This window comes from Pelobates fuscus, chromosome 5 (assembly GCF_036172605.1).
Source record: "Pelobates fuscus isolate aPelFus1 chromosome 5, aPelFus1.pri, whole genome shotgun sequence".
NCBI classification, from domain to species: Eukaryota; Metazoa; Chordata; class Amphibia; order Anura; family Pelobatidae; genus Pelobates; species Pelobates fuscus.
The window spans coordinates 143362187-143381857 of record NC_086321.1 but is presented as its reverse complement, the minus strand read 5'-3'; the positions used below and the strand labels follow the sequence as shown (position 1 = coordinate 143381857).

Here is a 19671-nt window from a genome sequence, read left to right as displayed (position 1 = left end):
GAGCTAATTTCTAAGCTGCTAGAATGCCACACAAGGAGACCATCAGTGGAGCCTAGCAGAAGAATGGAGGCAGGTCACTTCTGCTTTAAAGGACCACTCTAGGCACCCAGACCACTTCAGCTTAATGAAGTGGTCTGGGTGCCAGGTCCAGCTAGGGTTAACTAATTTTTTTATAAACATAGCAGTTTCAGAGAAACTGCTATGTTTATCAATTAGTTAAGCCTTCCCCTTTTTCCTCTAGTGGCTGTCTCATTGACAGCCGCTAGAGGCGCTTGCGTGATTCTCACTGTGAAAATCACAGTGAGAGCACGCAAGCGTCCATAGGAAAGCATTATGAATGCTTTCCTATGCGACCGGCTGAATGCGCACGCAGCTCTTGCCGCGCGTGCGCATTCAGCCGACAGGGAGGATCGGAGGCGGAGAGGAGGCGGAGAGCTCCCCGCCCAGCGCTGGAAAAAGGTAAGTTTTAACCCTTTTCCCCTTTCCAGAGCCGGGCGGGAGGGGGTCCCTGAGGGTGGGGGCACCCTCAGGGCACTCTAGTGCCAGGAAAACGAGTATGCTTTCCTGGCACTAGAGTGGTCCTTTAAGATTCCACCAACCCCTAAAAAACAAAACCCCCAGAAAAGGTGCAGGGTGTGTTACAAGAGGGGCGTAAGAGTTGAGACCAGCTATTACTGCCCTGATTGCCCCTCTCAGCCCGGCCTATGTATTGGCCATTGTTTTAAAATTTTTCACACCCAGGCCGAATAAGTAGACCAGTTTTGGGGTTTGATTTTTGGTTACCGAATCTTGGCTTTGTCTACCGTTTATCCTGTCTTCTCTGATCCTTGACCTCGGCTTGTCCTATCGTTGTTCCGTTTCTCTTTACTCCTTTGACCTCGGCTTGTACCTTGACAATTCTCTGCTTGTATAGCCCGGCCATTCTAAGGACCGGTATTACAAGTTTCTCTCTCTGTGTTCTCTCTCTTTGTGGTCTGTCTGTGTTTTGGTTTCGGAATCCATGACAGCTTTGCCCGGGACACAGATAACTGTGTACTACCCCCGGATAAGTTTACCCCAACTATTCTGTATATGGGGGTATCATTGCACTAAGATGACATAGCTGAGCAACATATTAGGTGTTATACTGCCGTAGCACACATAAGGATAGCAAAATATACAGTAACATCTCCAAGTGTGTGTCAAAAAGGCAGAAAAAATGCTAATTGCAACTAGACTTGGTACAAACTAACAAAAAAATGATCCTACACTAAGGTTTAGAATATACCTTTTGAAATACCCTGGGGTGTCTACTTTAAGAAATGGTAGGCCTTTGTGGGGTAGTTTGAATTTAATACCTGCTAAGATGCTTGGAAATTGCACATAGGCCCAGCGTCAAAATTCAAAGTTCGGTAAAAACTGATATGGCTTGGTCTCCTATATGGCACTGTAGCTTCACAAAATAGTCCCAAAGACATACAATAGGGGTGTCATTTTACTCAGAAGACTTAGCTGAACATAATTTGGGGGGTATGAACTTAGTGGCACATGTGAAATATACAAAATGCCCAGCACAAATGCAATCCATATGTAAAAAACGCACAAAATAATTTTATACCACATACTTTGGCATCTATTGGTGAAAAAATGGGGGCATGTTAAGGCACAATATGCACCTTATGAGATACCCTGGAGTGTCTACTTTAAGAAATGGTAGGCCTTTGTGGGGTAGTTTGAATTTAAAACATGCTAAGATGCTTGGAAATTGCACATAGGCCCAGCGTCAAAATTCAAAGTTCGGTAAAAACTGATATGGCTTGGTCTCCTATATGGCACTGTAGCTTCACAAAATAGTCCCAAAGACATACAATAGGGGTGTCATTTTACTCAGAAGACTTAGCTGAACATAATTTGGGGGGTATGAACTTAGTGGCACATGTGAAATATACAAAATGCCCAGCACAAATGCAATCCATATGTAAAAAGTGCACAAAATTATTTTATACCACATACTTTGGCATCTATTGGTGAAAAAATGGGGGCATGTTAAGGCACAATATGCACCTTATGAGATACCCTGGAGTGTCTACTTTTACAAATGGTAGGCCTTTGTGGGTTTTTTTTGAACAGTCAAACTGTTATAATACCCCAAATGGAAGCATAGGCTCATTAAATCCGTCTCTCAAAATTCTACTGTGAGTACTGAAAAGGACAGGTCTCCTATATGGCACTGTAGCTTCACGAACTAGTGCCAAAGACATACAATGGGGGTGTCATTTTACTCAGAAGACTTAGCTGAACATAATTTGGGGGGTTTGAACTTAGTGGCACATGTGAAATATACAAAATGCCCAGCACAAATGCAATCCATATGTAAAAAATGCACAAAATTATTTTTTACCACATACTTTGGCATGTATTGGTAAAAAAATGGGGGCATGTTAAGGCACAATATGCACCTTATGAGATACCCTGGAGTGTCTACTTTTACAAATGGTAGGCCTTTGGGTTTTTTTTTCGAACAGACAGACTGTTATAATACCCCAAATGGAAGCATAGGCTCATTAAATCCGTCTCTCAAAATTCTACTGTGAATACTGAAAAGGACAGGTCTCCTATATGGCACTGTAGCTTCACGAAATAGTGCCAAAGACATACAATGGGGGTACCGTTGTACTCAGCAGAAGTAACTGAACACATAATAAAACTTTGTACAGGAATAGCACACACCAACTTTACAAAATACACATGAGAAGTTCTTTGTTATAAGTTTGTGTGCGAAAACCCCCAAAAAACACAATTTTACTCCAATATTTAGCAGAGGTTGGCGGTAAAATGGCTACGTAGAAAGTGTCAAAACAACCTTAGGTAAATAGCCTGTGGTGTCTACTTTATATAAATATATACTTTTGTGTGGCAATTTTGTTTTCTTTTATGGCTATTAGCAGGGGAGGGCTGGCAGCCTTAGGCCTGGGGGGCAAATTCAGTCAAGTGGCCCATTGCACCAAGAGGAGAGTAAAACACCCTTCCCATGTGATTTAAAGGGGTGAGAGGTAGTCACCTAAACAGACACTCAATGACAGGCACACACACACACTTGCTGATTTGGCACACATTAAAAAACACACACTCACTGACAGACACACAGAAAGAGACATTGTTACAGGCATACTGACTCAGACAGACAGACATATTCACACACACACACACACACAGGCATACTGGCTGACACACACAAAGCCAAACTGGCCCACACACAGATATATACTTGCACACACATAGACATACTGACACACACAGACATACACCGAGAGACACTGTTAAAGGCATACTTACTCAGACATACAGACATACTGACACACACACACACATTCACAAGCATACTGGCTGACACACAGACAAGCTGGCACACACAGATACATACTTGCACACACATAGACATACTGACACACACAGACATACAAAGAAAGACACTGTTAAAGGCATACTGACTCAGACATACTGACATACACATACACACACACACACACACAAGCATACTGGCTGACACACAGACAAGCTGGCACACACAGATACATACTTGCACACACATAGACATACTGGCTGACACACACACACACACACACACAGACAAACTGGCACACACACAGATACATACTTGCACACACACAGACACACATACTGGCGCGCACACACACATACTGATGCACACACACAGATATACTGACACACACACAGAGATATACTGACACCCCCAGACATACTCATACACACATACACACAAACTTTACACTTTTAAAACCAGTAGACAGGGGCTGAGTAAGGGGACAGGGCTGTAGTTGGGGGACAGGGGCTGTAGTGGAGGGTATAAGCTGTAATTGGGGGTTTAGGAAATGTAGGGGGGGATAGGTGCTGAAGCAGGTTGATAGCTACAATTTGTGAAAGGGGTTGTGGTGTGGGTGATATGGGTTGCAACTGGGGGAGAGGAGCTGTATAGGTGATGTTATGGGGGGACAGAGGCTGACTAAGGGGGCAGGAACTGAGGAAGGGGACAGGGGCTGAGGGAGGGGACAGGGGCTGAGGAAGGGAATAAAAAAAAACTTAAGTGTATTTCCCCCCTCCCTGAGTCTTACCTTAAGACAGAGAGGGGTGGGCAGCAGCAACCAGCATCCAGCATACAGCAGCAGCCAGTGACGTCGGCCTCTCCTGATGATGTCAGGAGGCGGGGGCGTGACTTCCACTGCTCTTCTCCCAGACTCCCCAGCGGTCCTGTGAGAAGAGCAGTGGAAGTCACGCCCCCTCCTCCTGACATCATCAGGAGAGGACGACTTCACTGGCTGCGGGCTGCAGGGAGAGAGGTAAATTGAGAAATCTGAGTCCTCAGCCAGAGGCAGAGTCAGAGGCAGGGGATTCAGATGTTTAATTTTTTTGCTGGGTGTGGGCAGCCCTGGCCCCTGGGTTTAGGGCGGCCTGGGGGGCAATTGCCTCCCTGCCCCCCTTCCCAGCCCGCCCCTGGCTATTAGGCTTACAAGACAAACATACCAAATTCTAAAATCGCTCCACATAAAAAGTGTATTTTACTCCTTGTGCTTTGTGACCTCTAACTACCAAAAAAAACTGAAAATCCCAGACACATTATATATTCTGTAATTCAGAACAACTAAATGAATTTATTTTTAATTACTTTCCTTAACCTGCACTAATTATGTACACATTATTATTGCAAAAACTGTAAAAAAAACACACAAAAATTCATTTTTTTGCATATTTCTGTATTTTTTTAATAATAAATAAGCATTTATATATATATGTGTTACATCAAATTAAAGCCCTTTCTGTCCTTTAAAAAACGGTATATATGTGTCGGTGCAATGAATAAGTAAAAAGCAAATTGCAGTTGAACGCAAATAGCAAAAAATGCAAAAAATGCCGTTGTCATTAAGTGAAAGACAAGCTTCTGAAGCTCTGTCCTTAAGGGGTTAAAGCATGAAGTTGCCCCAATTGGTCTGGGAGAGAGTTTTCAAGCTGGTTCAAACTGTCTCAAAGCCTTTCAATGCAAGTAAAGGGAGGCATTTTTTGCTTACTTTAGAGGTTATGTAGACTTCACTGCCTCAGTCTGCACCCCTCCAGTTATGTAAACATTGTGCATTATTTAAATCCTGTGTCCAATAATCCAATATTAGTTCCTAAAGCACAAAGCCTAGGTCCGTGCTTGTATGGGGCAGGAGGTCCAGTAACCCCAGTACCCACTAAACTGATGTAATTACAATAACTTAATAACATTTATTATTATATCTTAAACTAGAAAAGCTACAATTTCTGGGGAAATTGTGTGAAGTGTTCTTGCCTCCACCAGTTGTCTACAACTGGAGTGGGCGGAGTAACTGGGTGGAGTGACTTGAGTAACTGTTGTGTGGTTGGAGTGGCTGGAGTAACTGTGGAAAGGTTGGAGTGTGGTTCACTCACTCTACAGCAAGGGCAGAGAAGAGCTTTCAAATCTTTCAAATCCCTCAAACATTCCAGCAACTGCCAACAGGAACTAATAGATTCCAAATAGGGCAGAGAAGAGCGGTTAAAAACAAACTGCGAAGAGCGAAATATTGTGAGAATCACGAGACCCAGACCTACATTTTGATGCATAGTATGTCTCTGAAATATAAAAAATGAAGGCACAGTCGCAGTTTAGATATTGCCCTTCAAATTTGACGTGGCTAGAGTGGAGTTTCAATGAATGTCAATGGACGGCGTGAGTTGCAAAACAAATGGTCAAATCAGGACTATGGCTTAGCCGTGGACATTTTTAGTTGCAGCAGGGATAGCTGAACGTTTTGATATAAGATTTGTGTAGGTGGGCTTGATAATGACGGAGTGGTGGCAGTTTAGAAATCATGTCCTGATTTTTCAGCTTTTGTCGGCTCCCACTCTAGTTTTGAACATTTTGCCATTTATTCCAATGGGACCAAATTTCGCCACAAGAACGACGATATTCCGTGAACCATTCAGCGAAACGTTCCACAAAGTAATAGCACACCAATCGGGAACAATCCGCACGTTTTGGTATATTACTGTCTATATAGTGTAATAACTGTGGGAGGAGTTAGGGTGGTAAATTTGGCTATAATAAGAATAATATATATGTGAGATAACATTAAGTGGTCTTGCTATGCAAGAACACTTAATAAAAAACTTCTTTGAATGATGTATACATAATTCAGATGTAGCATGGTTTGTCCAATGTAAAACCACAAACATGTATTCTATCATTTTAAATGGTGGAGAGGCACCTTGGACTGTGGGATGTTTGCTTTTTGCCAGCAGAATACATAAGAACTGCTCAAAATAATAATTTTTGGCAGAAAGTTTACATACAGAAAAATACTGTAAAAAACATCTGAGCATTCAAAAATATTAAGGACATTTTGAATAAGATACCTTATTGCTTCCCTGTTCATGCTTCACACATGCCTCCTCAATTGTCTTAAGTGGCCCTGTAAGGTAAAAATTAACAGTTAAGTCTCCAGATATTGAGTTTGGAATTAAACAAACACCACACAAAATGAAGGTATCCATGTCGAATCTTTCTATATTGGAATGCTTCAGGGAACTTTACAACGAAATAATAAAAATACTATTGGCCTTGTCCATTATGTTAAAGGGACTCTATTGTCACCAAAACAACTTTAGCTTAATGAAGCAGTTTTGGTGCATGGGACATTCCCCTGCAATCTCATTACCCAATTCTCTGCCTTTTAGTAGTTAAATCACTTTGTTTAAGCAGCCCTAGTCCCACCTCCCTGCATGTCACTTACAGTCTTTCTAAACATTTTCTTGTAAAGAGTCACCTAATGTTTAGACTTCCTTTATTGCAAATTCTGTTTAATTTGTTTTTATCTCTTGCACTGTTAACACCTTGCTAGATCCTGCAGGAGGCTCCTGGGTGTTATTCAACTCCAGTTTACAGAGCAGGAGATAAAAACTTTTAAAGTAAGTTACATCTGGCTGAAAATGAAACCATTTTGTTTTCATGCAGGTTGTGTCCGTCACAGCCAGGGTAGGTGTTATTATGGCTGCATAAACAGAAACAAAAGTGATTGAACTCCTAAATGGCAGAGAATTGAGCAGTGAGACTTCAGATGGATGATCTAAACACAAAAATCGCTTTATTAAGTTAAAGTTGTTTTAGTGATTTTTTTTTAATGTGTACTGAACTAAGGAAAACAAAACAGAAATGCTGTATACCTCTCATGGAGTCCACATTTAAATTGAGAGCTTTCCTTCGTTTTTCTTGAAACTCCATTTGTAACTTGATTTCTACAACCTGTAATAAACAATAAAAGGTAAATGGTTTCTTCAGTGTGAGAACATGAACTATCTGAACATTTATAGAGAAGATTTGAACAGCAAGTTCCCAATTTTCCAAGAACTAAAAAAGGTGACAATACATAGAGATATAAAACATTTTCTTAACAGCAAAAGCACCAGGATGTCCAAGATCCTCAATAGTTGTGTTTAAAGTAGTTGATGTATATCCTGCATATCTTTTTAAACTATGTATTTGTATTTTCTCTTGATAAGGAAAGACTGCAAGTAAGCTGAATACAAATATAATGCATATATATTCTTACAGATCATTTAAAGTTCTACTCCTCTGTTGATGACAGGTGATGGTTTTTTACTAAAGTGTGAATTATAACGAATGGTAACTTTAGGCCAAAAAACCTAAAGTAAAACAGAGGTGACTTGGAGAATTTTTTCAAAATGTTAAAATCACATTGCATTTATGACAGTTCACACTTGAATACCATGAATATCCTTTTGTGTATTCCTCGAAGTAACATGTTGTTGCTCTGGTACAATGCAATAAGAGACAAATGACTAAATTCATACTCCTGTGTAACTCCTTTAGATATCCCACCTGTTCAATATTGGACCAGAAGTACTCAATTTCTCTCGCAATTGATGCCGCTATGCGCTTTAGTTTATTTTCCTCTTCCCTCTTTAGTCGTTCATTATTCACCCTTTTTTCTTCATGGTAACGAGCTGCCGTTCTGACTAACTGTCAGGAAAATATCAAGATATATTTTTTATTCATGGATAGAACTATACATGTCAAAAGTATATTGCATTTTACTTTTTGTTATTGAAGAGTGATCCACAAGGAGGCATAGAGAGGAGCATACACAAGGCGAGGTATGGAGAGTGGCACACATGGTGGTTCACACAAGGGGAGGGATCTACAGCTGTTCTTGGAAACAAACACACCAATGCATAGTTTTTCAGCAACCACTATACCTTCTTAGCACTGGCAACTTTCCAGATCCGCTCTTGAGCAAAGTCTGCAGCCATCCACTTCATCTCTTCCAGCAGATAATCCCAGTGTGATTTTGGTCTGGATGCCTCCTGCAATTTTGGTAGACGTCTCAGAGACCACAATCCTTCTTTCCGCAGTTCTGCAATACGTTGTTGCACATGATTTTCCTGCAAAATTTGCAACCATTAATCTTTCAGGAGACCTGTTTTCATTCCATGACTATATTGTAATGTATTGTAAATTAAGGATGCTACAATTTGATCTCTAATTAAAGTTATTGTTGGCTTTCCCAAGTGTGTAAGAATAGCTATTTTGAGTATCCAAACAGTCTTTCAAGATAACACTCTCCCTTTTTTCTTGTTTTATTATCAAAACTGTGTTATATATGTTTCTTTAAATATGTTATTTTGTAGTAGTGTGGATTATTTTAGTTTATGTTGGGGAGTTCTCTGATAAATACGCATTGCTTTCATAGTAGTATGAAGCTTTGACACTGTTGCAAGTACTTTTTACTATTTTAAATTAGAATTCTCCCCCAATGTTTTTGAATGTCCTATATTGGTTGCAAACAGCTAACAAAGGAAACCAAAACAACAAGGGTTTGTAACATTAACTATACTGGTTACATTCAGGGACATTCATCACTTGACAATTACAATTTTTTCTAAAACTTGCAAGCAAACACTTTTAAACAAATATACAAACCAGAAAACCTTTGAAAAGTATGTAATAAATGGTTATAAAACTACTATAAACTTGGTCAGATTGCATTGTTGGACACGCCTCTCAGCTAGGAAAATAAAGCATATTTGCCTACAAGTTTTCAGCCTGGAGCTTGAGGCAACAGTGTGATTCAAAGCTAAGGTTTTTGAAATAGACAGTTGTCTTAAAGTTATGCATGACCCTTTAAAAAAAAAACTGCTCTAAATGTGTGTTAGTACATATAAAGGACCACTCTAACCACCAAATGCTCTATGAGTGTATAGACACATTTTCTTTTAACAAAAACGGGGTCTTCCCTCAACAAATAGTCTGTCCTCCTTGCAGCTCTACATATAATGTAAAAATGAAACTTCTGCATAATTAAATGCAAATCTGTCTAAACTTGGATGACTGTAGCTTAGCTGAGAGCGCTGAGAGTACTTGATTGGACCTTGATTAGACCTTTGGGTGCTGGGTGAGTCTAGGACTTTGTCAGACCATATAATAGCATATAAAATGATTAGCAACACCCAGTACTCACAAGCATCCAAGCTCTGCAGAAAAGCCTAAGCAGAGGTATCATCTCTGGAAGGCAGCCCACCCCACCCCATGGACATTACCATATTTTTAGATAGTGCAGATCAGCTGATTTTCAAAATACACCAATTAAGTCACTAAACCTCTCCTCATCTGAAATCTCTCTGTTAACAAACTGCCCCCTTATTCATGGTTTAAACACTCATAGGAATATGTGTGTATATATATATATATATATATATATATATATATATGTCTATGATTATGTATGTGCATATGTATAATCTTCATATCTATATAACAAAACACATTTTCTCTAAATAATGTTCTCCCTTCTATTTTTCATTTTCACATTAATTTCTCTCATTACTAAAATATTAATCTCTATTATACCCTATCCTTCTTGTTCACCAGTCCCTGGCAACACCATCTTCATTACTTCCAGTTTACTTTCCTCTCTATTCATCCCATACACTCTACATATACCTTTCCAGCTTATCTACTCCAACTCCTCCCAAATCATCTATATACATACCCTCCTACAAAACTTTCAAATCCTACTCCCGCCTTCACTTCCTTTCTATCCTTCTGCTCCTAGCAGCTGGTGATGTCTCTCCAAACCCCAATCCAATCTCAGCAAATCCACCACATACTAACTCAAGGAACCACACCAATCTCATACCCATCTCATGTTACTCTTCCTCTAAATCCTCCTTCAATACTGCCCTCTGGAATGCATGCTCTGTTTGCAAAATTACAAAATCCACTGCTGTCCATGACTTCTTCATCTCTCGTTTACTAGCCTTAACAGAAACATGGCTCTCCCCATCTGACACTGCTACCCCTGCATCTTTATCCTTTGGTGGTCTTCAACTTACCCACAACCCATGACACTCTAAATGTAAAGGTGGTGGTATAGGGTTTCTCCTCTCACCTCACTGATCCTTCAAACCTCTACCCATCCCTCACTCCCTCTCTTTCCCATCATTTGAAATTCCTTCGATTCGCCTTTTCAAAACCTTCTCTGCTAACATTGCCGTTATTTATCACCCCTCTGGCTCCCCTCTCCTCTTCCTTGACCACTTTGCTGCCTGGCTACCCTACTTCCTCTTTTGTAACATTCCATCCCTAATTCTCGCAGCAGCCTTAAACTACTTTCAATGACTTCCTCCCTCGGGCTATCACAGTGGGCTAATTCCCCCACCCATGTAGCTGGCAATACCCTCGACCCAATTTTCTCTTATGCATGTACAGTATCTAATATCTGCAACACTCCATTTCCTCTGTCTGATAACCACCTCTTATCGTGTGCTCTCAAATACCCCCTCACCCAACAATCTCAGCCTAACCCCCCTCAACTTAGGAGGAACCTTAATTCTATTGACCTCCAGCAGCTGTCAGCTGATATTGATTCAGAACTGCTATCCATCCTTTCCCTTTCCTGTCCCTCCCATCTCCACATATAACACTACTCTCACCACTGCCTTGAACGCTGCAGCCCCGCTCCAAACATGCACCTCAAGGAGGACACGCCCCCAACCGTGGCATAATAAATCAACACACTACCTGCAAAGATGCTCCCGTTGTGCTGAACGCTCCTGGAGGAAGTCTCGCACCCAGGCAGCCTATCTCCATTATAGATTCATATTGTGTTCATACAGTGCAGCCCTTGCCCCCGCCAAACAGTCATACTTTTCCTCTCTCATTAGTTCATGCTCCCGCAATCCCAGGCGTCTCTTTGACACTTTAACTCTCTTCTTCGCCTTGCTGTGCCACCCCCCCCCCCCCCCCCAAAATAACCTTACAGCCGATAGCTTTGCATGCTACTTTACTGACAAGATTGAACAGCTAAGGAATAATTCTCCCCACCTTGCCGTTTTCTTTCTCAACCACACATAGATCATAGCTTTCCTACCCTTCAGACTTTCTGCCCCGCTACTGAACAAGAGGTGGCTGCGCTTCTACTTTCCTCTCGCCCCACCACTTGCCCACTCGATCCTGTCCAATCTCACCTTATCAGATCTCTCTCCTCCTGTCTTGCGCCTTCCTTAACACACACCTTCAACTGCTCTCTCTTCTGGCATTGTCCCTGCTGACCTTAAACATGCCACTGTAGTACCTATCCTGAAAAAAAACATCTCTTGACCCGTCCTCCCCCTCTTTCATCCCATATCCCTGCTCCCTTTTTCCTCAAAGCTTCTGGAAAGACTTGTCTTTACCCGTATGTCTCAATTCCTCAATTCCAACTCTCAACTTAAATCCCCCCTCTCATAATATTGTAAAGCGCTACTGAATCTGTTGGAATATATATGGCAATAATAATATTAATAGTAATAATAATAATAATAAAAAAGCAGTGTGAAAGAAAAAGGGGTTGTAGCACTTAAAGCCCCAAAATAACTACAACGATCTGTACTGGTTATGGTGCTTACAAAGCAAGTATAATGAAAGAGATTCTGCCATGGACCACATATGCAGAAATGGAGAATCAGCTTCAACGGATATTAAAAATATCTATAAATACATTTTCTATAATAATGTTAGTTAACAGGAATCTACTACAATTTTTTTGTCCAAATAACTCATCCAATGGATGCAAGTATAGCATAAGCTGCGCTAATAGTTGTTCCTGTCTTTCCTAGGACAGATCATGTAGTTAATGTTTCTGATGTATTGGTATACTAGCCCTAGTCTTACCAATTTTACCTGTTCAGCCAACTTATCCTGTAAGTTCTCTGACGGTAGGCCAGATGCACTCTGTACTGGAGTTTGAGCTTTGGTGCCACCAGTTCCTGCTGACCCTGAAGCTTTGGAAATTGTGGATGATAAAGCCTTGGTTGAGGCATTGTTAGCTCTGCTTGAGGGCAGTGAGAACGATGCCAGTGGAGTAACCGTGGAAATAGCCGCTGGAGCCACAAAAGAGTTGGAATGTGGATGGACTGTAAGGCGTTGCTGTGGGCACTCTGCAGCTGGTCTAACTAGTGTGACAGTCTAAAAAAATAACATTAAAATAATTATATCCACAAATAACTTACTGATGTGGTGTTGTGGTTTTACTGATGCAATTACACAATAAAAATATTTGGTTACAGTCTATTAATAAGAAAGAGAAGTCCCTATAAGGGACTTGGTGGTGTGTTATAGGAACATATTACATAGACATGTCCTTATATATTTGCCTTGAAGGCACCATAGAGCCTTTTCCTCCAGTTTTTACTCATTGTATATCCACATTGATTCACTTAAGTGATCACCTACTTACCCTCCCTCTTTAACCACAAAGCCTTATTGGCTTTTTAAATTTGTTCTTTTCATTTTCTTTTTTTTAATCCCTGTATTTATAAGTATATTCAATAAACTGTGATTCTTAAATTATTTCTTTTGATTATTTAATGGGACCTCATTGTGCCTTTTGGGTCTTTCATTCACTGATAAAATACTAGCATTCCAGCATTTGTAATGTCCGATGTAGTTGTGCTATAACAAATATTAAAGGACCACTGTAGTGCCAGGAAAACAAACTTATTTTCCTGGCACTGTAGGGTCTTTAGGTCCCCCCCACCCTCAGAGTCCCCTTCCCGCCGGCTGAAGAGGGAAGAAGGGGTTAATCACTTACCTTTCTCCAGTGCCAGGCTCCCTCGGCGCTGGGGAACTCTCCTCCCTCTTCCAACATCAGGGCTGAATGCACATGCGCGTGCATTTAATCAGTCCATAGGAAAGCATTTCTCAATGCTTTCCTATGGACTTCAGTATCTTCTCACTGTGATTTTTACAGTAAGAAGCGCGGAAGCGCCTCTAGCGGCTGTCAATAAGACAGCCTCTAGAGGCTGGATTAACCCTAATGTAAACATAGCAGTTTCTCTGAAACCTTACAGCTGCAGGGTTAACCGTAGATGGACCTGGACCATTGAGCTGAAGTGGTCTGGGTGCCTATAGTGGTCCTTAAATGAATCGCCCTTCTTTATTATTAAAGGCACACTAGAGGCACCCAGACCACTTCATCTCATTAAAGTGGTCTGGATGGCACTGTCCCTGTCCCCTTAACCCTGCACATGTAATTATTACAGTTATTGAGAAACTACAATAATTACCTTGCAGGGTTAACGCCAATTCATTGCTTTACTATGGGGAAGTCCTAATGTGATTGTGGCAAAGGCAGCGCATTAGATCCCCCAGCTGATGTTGGCAAAGGAAGAGCAAAGGCAGAGGGACATCGGCACTGGAATTAGTTAAGTTTAAAAAAAGGGGGGGGGGAGTTTAACCCCTTTCAGCGCTGCTGGGGATGGATGAGCTGCGAGGGCACTATAGTGCTAGGAATACAACTTCGTATTAACTAGCACTATAGTTTCCCTTTAAACAAAAATACCATTAGGTTATATGTAGAGTAATAGCGTGGCAGGGAATTGCTGCTAACTAAAGGTTATGAAAAATGTTTACACGCCACTATTCAGGGCAGAGGTAGAAGAAGCTTCTAGTGTCTTGCTGCAATAGAACAGAAATGCACACATTTCTGCCATGGCAAAGTCATGTAAAATACACTGGTTAATTTGTTTGACATGAATAATTTTAATATATAACCAAATAACAAGCTAAAATGGTGCAATGTATTTCAAGTGACTAAAAATTGTATATACTAAATAATAGCAGCACCTTATAAGTGTAAAAGCTCATAAAACACTAAAATACAAATGGTTCAAACATAAAGTGCGCTGTGCCTTTAAATAACTGTGCGTTCACAAATCTGTGCAAAACACAACACTCATAAAAGTGCTAAAGTGTCAAATGTGCTAAATACCCAATATTGTGACATATATCATATGTACCATCAATTATACAATTTATTAAAGTGCAAAGAAGAAAAATTATTCTGTTTTTAAAGATAATTCTATTTTTAAAAAATAAGTGCTAGTTTGTGAATCAGTGTAGTTACTTAGGTATACAAACCCAAATTTGATAAGAATAACTTGATTCTCCACATGTAAAACAAAAAGAGACAAAATGCAATAGTATAATATTGTTTTGATACTAATAAATATTTAAAAAATGTGATGAACACTCACAAACATGGAGCAGGTAAAGAGACTGCTCAGGCTATCCTCGCTTTCTCACTGTTACACAGTGTCTCCAGGAAATGAACTGCTTACAGCTTCCAATGGGGAAAAAAACGATCGGGCAGCCGCCCGATCGTTTTTTCCCCATTGGAAGCTGTAAGCAGTTCATTTCCTGGAGACACTGTGTAACAGTGAGAAAGCGAGGATAGCCTGAGAAGTCTCTTTACCTGCTCCATGTTTGTGAGTGTTCATCACATTTTTTAAATATTTATTAGTATCCAAACAATATTATACTATTGCATTTTGTCTCTTTTTGTTTTACATGTGGAGAATCAAGTTATTCTTATCAAATTTGGGTTTGTATACCTAAGTAACTACACTGATTCACAAACTAGCACTTATTTTTTAAAAATAGAATTATCTTTAAAAACAGAATAATTTTTCTTCTTTGCACTTTAATAAATTGTATAATTGATGGTACATATGATATATGTCACAATATTGGGTATTTAGCACATTTGACACTTTAGCACTTTTATGAGTGTTGTGTTTTGCACAGATTTGTGAACGCACAGTTATTTAAAGGCACAGCGCACTTTATGTTTGAACCATGAATAATTTTAAACAGTGCTTTAAAAAACATTCTACGTAATAACATACAATAGCTTTAGTAAAGTCTATCATCATGTCATAAATCACATAGTCCCAAATTGTTGCCACCATAATGAAATCGATTGTGTTGCTGGTTTGACTTTGAAAGCCATACATAACATCCCCAACATAGTTACCTGTTGCTGAAGTGTGGCTTGTGGCTGAGAGACTGTGATGGGCAGCTGTGTGTGGAAAGCTGGCTGCAGAGATTGTGGGATCTGGGAGGGAAGCTGATTCTGTGGAGATGCTGAGATAGCAACTCCAGGAGGCTGTGCTTTTACTTGCACCTGAATCTGAGACTGGATTTGCCCATCTGCCATTTGCTGCTGTTGCTGTACAATGTGTAGAGCAGAAGGCAGAGATGAGATGGGTATATTATTAGTTGGCACCCTTCCAGGCAGCTGTGGAGGTGGGGTATGCAAGCTGGCGGCATTCTGCACAGGAGGCCCTTTGGACGGGTCATACTGCTGATGATTTTGTTTCTGTCCAGTGAGCTGTACAGTCTGTGGGGTAGGAGGCATCCCTCCTGATCAAAAAAATAGATAGTGGCAGCCACAATTTATTAAGGGAAGACAGAGATTATATTTACAACAATTTGAAAAACACCACTTTGGTGAAAATGAATATTACCTGCGGTTCTTTCCACCTGCTTAAAAGCATGTCACTAGAGCAATCTTTTTACACGGGCAGCCCTGCAGATGTTCTAGAACTAAAGCTTCCATTAAGTTGTTGGTTATTTACCAGCCTACAGGATGTTGGATCTACTCTATATACATTAATAGTGAAACCATCCATCACACATCTGTTCAAGCCACGAAAGATGTGTCTATCCACAGAACTGATGGCAGAACTATGGAGCAGGTACAACCAATAGGACACAGAGTCCTCTAAGGTCATACACACTACCTTTCAAGGTAAACTTTAACCATAGCGGCTGTCTAAATAGTGTTAATTAAAGTGAAATAATCAGGATATAATAATGCAACAGATATAATTTTGTGAGAATTAATGATGGGGAAAAAAATACATTTTATATTGCCCACATCCTGTGAATTGTTGGTTTCATAATTTAATGCTTCTATTATACAGGTTTTTCCTATACTCAAGTAAGTGCTCCTAACCTCACAATGTCTGTTGTTGTCTCATACACCAATGTTCACTTCACATGTGATCTACACATTACCTTGTGCAGTGGGCATGAGTTGCTGAAGAGGAACACCCGAAGCCACCCCTGGGTGCTGGAACACCATACCATGGCGAGCCACATCAAGCCGTGGCCGTTTACTGGGATCTGTGGTTATCAGAAAAGTTGCTCTTGTAATAAACAGTAATTATTTCATCTGGCATTCATAGCGATATACTCTCCTTCTTTCTTTTACTTTTCACTGCAAACATTCCTGGAGTTTTGATTAGCGAAAACAAATAATGTAGTTAATCAAGATAAGTTTGTTTTCTAAACTAATTTTGTTTTTTCGGAGACCATCGATAATTATTTTTCTCTGTCTGCTAGAAAATGTGTGACAATATGCAGATATTTAGCAAAACGGGTATGTGTAGATTCTGTGTGTTTGTATTTGTGTAGATTTCTATTCCAGTAGCGATTGCAGTAGTGCTGGATTTCATCTTAAATGCCTCTACAGAGAAGAGTCTCACCATTACCATTTTGCAATCTAAAAGAAAAATATGCATAAATATGTAATATATATTCAGAATGTCATGACATATGCAGTTGTGGACACTGGCACCCTATGGTCACATGCACTAGTTTCTTGCAGTGCATCTATGAAATAAAGCTCTTTACACAACGACAAAGTGTGTTGATTTACCACCCATAATGTGCAGGATAGCAGTTACAACATGGATCAATAGCAATGCAATAACACTGCCAGTTCTATTCAATTACTTTTCAGAGCAATGCCAATACGTGACTTGTCATGAACATACCTGCTTGGGTAAGAGCTTGCTGTCTTTTAAAAGCTTCAATATCTATTGTATTTGCTGTTCCAACTGCTCCACCTCCAGAAAGAGATTGCTATTTGCGGATAAAAAAAACACATATAGCAGCTATTAAAATGGCATGTTATTGTCAGAAATAGGTTGCAGTATGATTATAATGGAGTACTCTGTTAATTTACTGAAAATAATAAACGTAGGTGTACGGAAACTCACCTAAGAAAACGAAGACCACTGAATAAACTATTTAAGGGTCAAGTGAAAGAAAAAAAACAAACCTCAACAATAATGTTACTGCCAGTTAAGCTTTGTTATGAAAAAAAAAAAAAAAAATTCAAATGGTTGCTTGGAAATACACCCACTGAAACTTACTGGGCAAAATAATATGCTACAATGTCTGACTTTAAACTCTTAAAAATCTGTCTCAATTCATCAACAACTTCTTCTCATCCTTTGTAATCTTGGTCTACAAGACTCTGCTCTTGTCAGGGGGAGACGATACCCAACACGCAGTGCTTATGTGAACAAACACAAATATATAATAACTGAATACCAAAACGTATTACAGGGTTTTAGAGTGGCCGGTCTCAATGTGATATAGAATAGTGTATGACGTACTGAAATCAGGGAAATAGATGGTTCCGAATCAAAAAGGCAGGCCAAAAGTCAAGGAATACACTGTGGAGAATAGTTTCAAGTGAGTTTAAATAGCCCTGAGAGGGCAGGGATAGGTTATTGATAGGCACGAGACGTAGGAACGTTAACATCTATTATCGAGGCGGACAATTTGGCGCTATTTTAAGGCTCAGTTTTGCAGCGGCTGGCATCTGTCAGAATGCTGGAGGAAGGCACGGCCAGAGTAGATGGGAGCAAGTGCGGCACCTCCGGCATCTGTAAGAGGCGCGCCGGAATGCGCCATATGGGAACATGCGTGGCAGGCGCTGCAACTTCACTTTTCTGGTTCTCCTGTTACTTCTCTGAGCGCTCTTTCAGGGTTTCTCTTTCTGGACCTGCCTCTTCTCTGCAACCCCTCTCTGTTGGTGTTCCCCATGGTTCTGTCCTTAGTCCCATACTGTTCTAGATCTACGTTGTTTCCTTTGGTAAACTCATCAGCTCTTTTGGCTTCCTATATCACTTCTATGTGGATGACACGCAAATCTATCTGTCCTCTCCTGATCTCTCCCCACCCCTCATGATTCGTGTCTTTGACTGCCTCTCTGCTATTTCTTTTTTTTTGACAATCTTTATTTTATTTTGGATGTCATAGCAAGAGGTATTATAACAATAACAAGCAAAAACATTACATGAGTACAATTCACCAAGCTTATAACAGGTGTACATAGGATAATCCGGGGTAGAGAATTTTAGTTAATAGGATACTGCATAAGATATTGAATGTGCGATATATTCACAACTGCTATACATATTTTGTTAACCCCTAGTACAGTCGAGGTGGTAGGACGTTGTAGAACTCTCGTTTAAGACCGCTGTAAGTCATATCAGGCTATCTGGATTTCTGTGCAATGTTTAGTGTTACAAAGTTATACTGTTACGGAGCTACATGTAACTTTCATCCTATCTCACTCCGAGTCGATTTCTCGTCTCACCCCTTTAGTTCCCCCCAGTAACATGTGGGACTTTCCGTGTGTCTGTAGTAATACTACGTGCCATCTTCGCAGGGTTACAGGGCCACCGCTAAGTAGATCGTCAATGGGGTATCCATGACTGGTCCATGTGATCTAGAATAGGACACTAGATGTTAGAAAGTCATGTCGGTGGAGGGGAGAGTGTCGACCCTCTGACGGGTCTGTGAGTTCGTCACTCGGAACGGTCGAGAGCGGCTTTAAGCCGTACCCAATACGGTACTTTAGAGTGTGGAAATCAGGGGGGGGGTGTCTCTACGGAGGAGTTAAGGAGTCTGTCTGTCGGGACTAAGGGAAGGGGAGGAGGGAAAGAGGGAGGGCGAGTGTGAGGTGGGTCGGGTTGCCTGTCTCCCGCCCCCCACCCCGGCGGCCGATATGTGCCACAGCCATGGCGTCCAGACACGGGTACATTTTTCTTGTCTATCCTGCAGGGCCGCCGTAAGGGATTCCATAGTATATATATCCCCCACCCTGTCCATCCACTGCCGGAGTGTAGGCGCATCCCGCTGCTTCCACATCGTGGGGATCAGTGATGTGGCTGCCGTCAGCAAGTGTTTTATCAGGGATTTTTTATAGGCTGCAAGCGACATGTCTGTGTGGTGTATGAGCATGGAGAGGGGTTGGAGCGGCAGAGTAACATCTGTGATCTGTTGAATGGAGTCTCTGACCGATGTCCAAAAGGGAGTAATCTCGGGGCAGCTCCACCAGATGCTCCACCACAATCTGCAGGTATCGCCGCGTCCATACGGTGCAGAGTGTCCGGTGTCCTGTACCAGTGCGTAAGGATCTTAAAGTTCGTCTCTTGGAATTTGGAGCTGATGGAGCATTTATGGGACAGTATGAA

The 19671-nt window shown here is 40.8% G+C and overlaps 1 protein-coding gene across 1 annotated transcript in view; it reads right to left on the bottom strand.

The window, feature by feature from the left end:
• Positions 1–19671, bottom strand: part of LOC134610966 (E1A-binding protein p400-like) — a 156500-nt gene that overhangs the window by 82111 nt on the left and 54718 nt on the right. Inside the window, exons 4-11 of the mRNA XM_063454391.1 lie at positions 17176–17263; positions 16415–16522; positions 15369–15757; positions 12227–12520; positions 8272–8457; positions 7895–8035; positions 7219–7297; positions 6412–6467 (exon numbers count right to left, since the gene is read on the bottom strand). Of these exons, the coding sequence (XP_063310461.1) occupies positions 6412–6467; positions 7219–7297; positions 7895–8035; positions 8272–8457; positions 12227–12520; positions 15369–15757; positions 16415–16522; positions 17176–17263 (1341 nt within the window). The remainder of the gene's footprint in view (positions 1–6411; positions 6468–7218; positions 7298–7894; positions 8036–8271; positions 8458–12226; positions 12521–15368; positions 15758–16414; positions 16523–17175; positions 17264–19671) is intronic.